At 38.9% G+C, this 3,908-nt stretch overlaps 1 protein-coding gene across 1 annotated transcript; it reads left to right on the forward strand.

The window, feature by feature from the left end:
- Positions 1–2,120: 2,120 nt before the first annotated feature.
- LOC138674789 (olfactory receptor 5G9-like) lies at positions 2,121–3,435 on the forward strand. The gene is made up of 2 exons (XM_069762606.1): positions 2,121–2,541; positions 2,839–3,435. The coding sequence occupies exons 1-2, from the start codon at positions 2,121–2,123 to the stop codon at positions 3,396–3,398; spliced, it is 981 nt and encodes a 326-aa protein (XP_069618707.1). The 3' UTR covers positions 3,399–3,435.
- The last annotated feature ends 473 nt before the right edge of the window (positions 3,436–3,908 follow it).

Below are 3,908 nucleotides of genomic sequence, written 5' to 3' on the forward strand. Positions count from 1 at the left end.
CTTGATTACTTAGGGCTTTAATTCTGTTTTTTTTTGGTGTAAATTAACTGTTCACTTTTAGCAAGGGGATTTTTATTTTTCATTTCAAGAGATTATATTTTAATTACATATAAAATTATTTATATATATATATATATATATATATATATATATATATATACAGTACAGACCAAAAGTTTGGACACCCCTTCTTATTTAAAGATTTTTCTGCATTTTCATGACTATGAAAATTGTACATTCACACTGCAGGCATCAAAACTATGAATTAACACATGTGGAATTATATACTTAACAAAAAAGTGTGAAACAACTGAAAATATGTCTTATAATTTAGGTTCTTCAAAGTAGCCACCTTTTGCTTTGATGACTGCTTTGCACTCTCTTGGCATTCTCTTGATGAGCTTCAAGAGGTAGTCACCGGGAATGGTTTTCACTTCACAGGTGTGCCCTGTCAGATTTAATAAGCGGGATTTCTTGCCTTATAAATGGGGTTGGGACCGCCAGTTGTGTTGAGCAGAAGTCTGGTGGATACACAGCTGATAGTCCTACTGAATAGACTGTTAGAATTTGTATTATGGCAAAAAATAAGCAGCTAAGTAAAGAAAAATTAGTGGCCATCATTACTGTAAGAAATGAAGGTCAGTCAGTCCGAAAAATTGGGCAAACTTTGAAAGAGTCCCCAAGTGCAGTGGCAAAAACCATCAAGCGCTACAAAGAAACTGGTTCACATGAGGACCGTCCCAGGAAAGGAAGACCAAGAGTCACCTCTGCTTCTGAGGATAAGTTTATCCGAGTCACCAGCCTCAGAAATCGCAGGTTAACAGCAGCTCAGATTAGAGACCAGGTCAATGCCACACAGAGTTCTAGCAGCAGACACATCTCTACAACAACTGTTAAGAGGAGACTTTGTGCAGCAGGCCTTCATGGTAAAATAGCTGCTAGGAAACCACTGCTAAGGACAGGCAACAAGCAGAAGAGACTTGTTTGGGCTAAAAAACACAAGGAATGGACATTAGACCAGTGGAAATCTGTGCTTTGGTCTGATGAGTCCAAATTTGAGATCTTTGGTTCCAACCACCATGTCTTTGTGCGACGCAGAAAAGGTGAACGGATGGACTCTACATGCCTGGTTCCCACCGTGAAGCATGGAGGAGGAGGTGTGATGGTGTGGGGGTGCTTTGCTGGTGACACTGTTGGGCATTTATTCAAAATTGAAGGCATACTGAACCAGCGCTACCACAGCATCTTGCAGCGGCATGCTATTCAATCCGGTTTGCGTTTAGTTGGACCATCATTTATTTTTCAACAGGACAATGACCCCAAACACACCTTCAGGTTGTGTAAGGGCTATTTGACCAAGAAGGAGAGTGATGGCGTGCTACGCCAGATGACATGGCCTCCACAGTCACCAGACCTGAACCCAGTCCAGATGTTTGGGGTGAGCTGGACGCAGAGTGAAGGCAAAAGGGCCAATAAGTGCTAAGCATCTCTGGGAACTCCTTCAAGATTGTTGGAAGACCATTCCCGGTGACTACCTCTTGAAGCTCATCAAGAGAATGCCAAGAGTGTGCAAAGCAGTCATCAAAGCAGAAGGTGGCTACTTTGAAGAACCTAGAATATAAGACATATTTTCAGTTGTTTCACACTTTTTTGTTAAGTATATAATTCCACATGTCTTAATTCATAGTTTTGATGCCTTTCAGTGTGAATGTACAATTTTCATAGTCATGAAAATGCAGAAAAATCTTTAAATGAGAAGGTGTGTCCAAACTTTGGTCTGTACTGTATATATATATATATATATATATATATATATATCATAAAAATAAGTGCAATATATGTATTTAGTTTTTACTGGTACAACACAAAATTATCATTATTAGATTAATTGTGATGTGACTTGTGGAATTGACTTGTAATATGAAAATTACTTGTGGAACTTTTAAGAGTTTATTCAACATAATTAGTTCCATGATCACAAGAATCAAGGGCTTAAAGCCACACTTTAAATGCACTTCGCCATGGATTAAAGATTAGGATCACTTATCATAAACATACATTTTTATACAATATATTAGGCTACATTACGTTATCTGTAGTAGAAAAAATTAAGTTTAAACATGAATTTGAATAATTTGAGAGCTCATTCATTATATCATAGCGAACATTTCTTCTACATACAGGAGAACAATCTGACTACAATCACAGAATTGTTCCTTTTAGGATTTCAAGTCGGTCAAAGTTTAAGAATTTTCTTATTCAGCTTTTTGCTTGCCACTTACTGGGTGACAATGTGTGGGAATCTCCTGATCATCACCCTGGTGTCCACCAGCAGGAACCTCCACACTCCAATGTACTTCTTCATCTCACAACTGTCCGTCAGTGACATCTTGGTGATCTCAGATATTGTCCCTAAGATACTTCACATCCAGCTGAATAATGGGGCGACCATTTCTTTTGCTGGCTGCATCACTCAGTTTTATTTTTTAGGTGCCTTAGAAACATTTGAATGTTTTCTCCTTGGCATGATGTCTTATGACCGATATTATTATTATTATTATTATTATTATTTATTATTATAGCGCCATTTATTCCATGGCGCTTTACATGTGAGGAGGGGTATACATAATAAAACAAGTACAATAATCTTGAAAAATACAAGTCACAACTGGTACAGGAGGAGAGAGGACCCTGCCCGCGAGGGCTCACAATCTAGAAGGGATGGGTGAGGATACAGTAGGTGAGGGTAGAGCTGGCCGTGCAGCGGTTTGGTCAATCGGTGGTTACTGCAGGTTGTAGGCTTGTCGGAAGAGGTGGGTCTTCAGGTTCTTTTTGAAGGATATGTGGCCATCTGTAATCCCCTCCGTTATTACACCATCATGACAACTAGATATTGTGCTATATGGACTGTCATTTTATGGGTGCTTGGATTTTCTATTGTTTTGATTTACATCATAACTACAGCAAAACTTACTTTTTGTGGCCCATATATCATTGACCATGTGTTCTGTGACATTCTCCCTTTACTAGATCTTGCCTGCTCTGATACCCACATGGTTCACTTGGAGATTTATTTAATTTGTATTCCAATTGTCTTAGTTCCAACCACAGTCATAGTAGTGACTTATACTTACATTGCTTTGGAAATCTTAAGGATTTCATCCAGTACCGGTAGACATAAAGCCTTCTCCACCTGCAGCTCCCACCTCACCGTGGTCTCCATATTCTACTGGACAATGTTTAGTGTTTATATTTTCCCATCAAAAGGTCGTACAATCACCACGAGTAAGATCCTATCCATGCTATATACTGTGCTTACCCCTTTGATCAACCCCATAATATACAGTCTGAGAAATAAAGACATCATAAAAGCTGTACAGGATGCAGTTTATAAGTGAATAGTCTAGTAATTTATCAATAATAATGCTTATATCACGAAGACTATGCCTGAATATACTCAACCAAATTGTTATTCTTTACATTGTCTTGCAAAGGTTCATTAAAAATAATATATTTCGAAAATGATTAATCTTAATAGACATGTCTTTTTTTGAAGTGTGAGTAGTACAGAATGGATTTATGATGGTGGGCAGTGCGGGCACCAAGTGTGCAGTGATTTCTTCCGACAATGATGCATTAAAGCTCCTTTTCTTGAAGAATTTGCAGGAGCAGGCCTGGTCTGCAGATATTAAAGAGAGCCAAGGACCATATGGTGTGCCTGTAAGTTGTTTATTATCATTTATGCATTCTCTGTTCTAAGGCTAGGTTCACACTGCGTTGTGTGACCCCATTTAACGGACTACGTTACACCGCGGCATAATGAGGTGTAACGTAGTCTGTTAATGCCGCCATTGATTGTAATGGTGAACGCATCGCTGACGCACGCCCACACTGGGCGTGCGCTAGCG

Source organism: Ranitomeya imitator, chromosome 4 (assembly GCF_032444005.1).
Source record: "Ranitomeya imitator isolate aRanImi1 chromosome 4, aRanImi1.pri, whole genome shotgun sequence".
Classification (NCBI taxonomy): domain Eukaryota; kingdom Metazoa; phylum Chordata; class Amphibia; order Anura; family Dendrobatidae; genus Ranitomeya; species Ranitomeya imitator.

Coding starts and splice junctions, on each gene's coding strand:
- LOC138674789 (XM_069762606.1), top strand. CDS start 2,121: ATGAATTTGAATAATTTGAGAGCTCATTCATTATATCATAGCGAACAT. Junction 2,542..2,838: donor TGGCATGATGTCTTATGACC/GATATTATTATT, acceptor TTCTTTTTGAAG/GATATGTGGCCATCTGTAAT.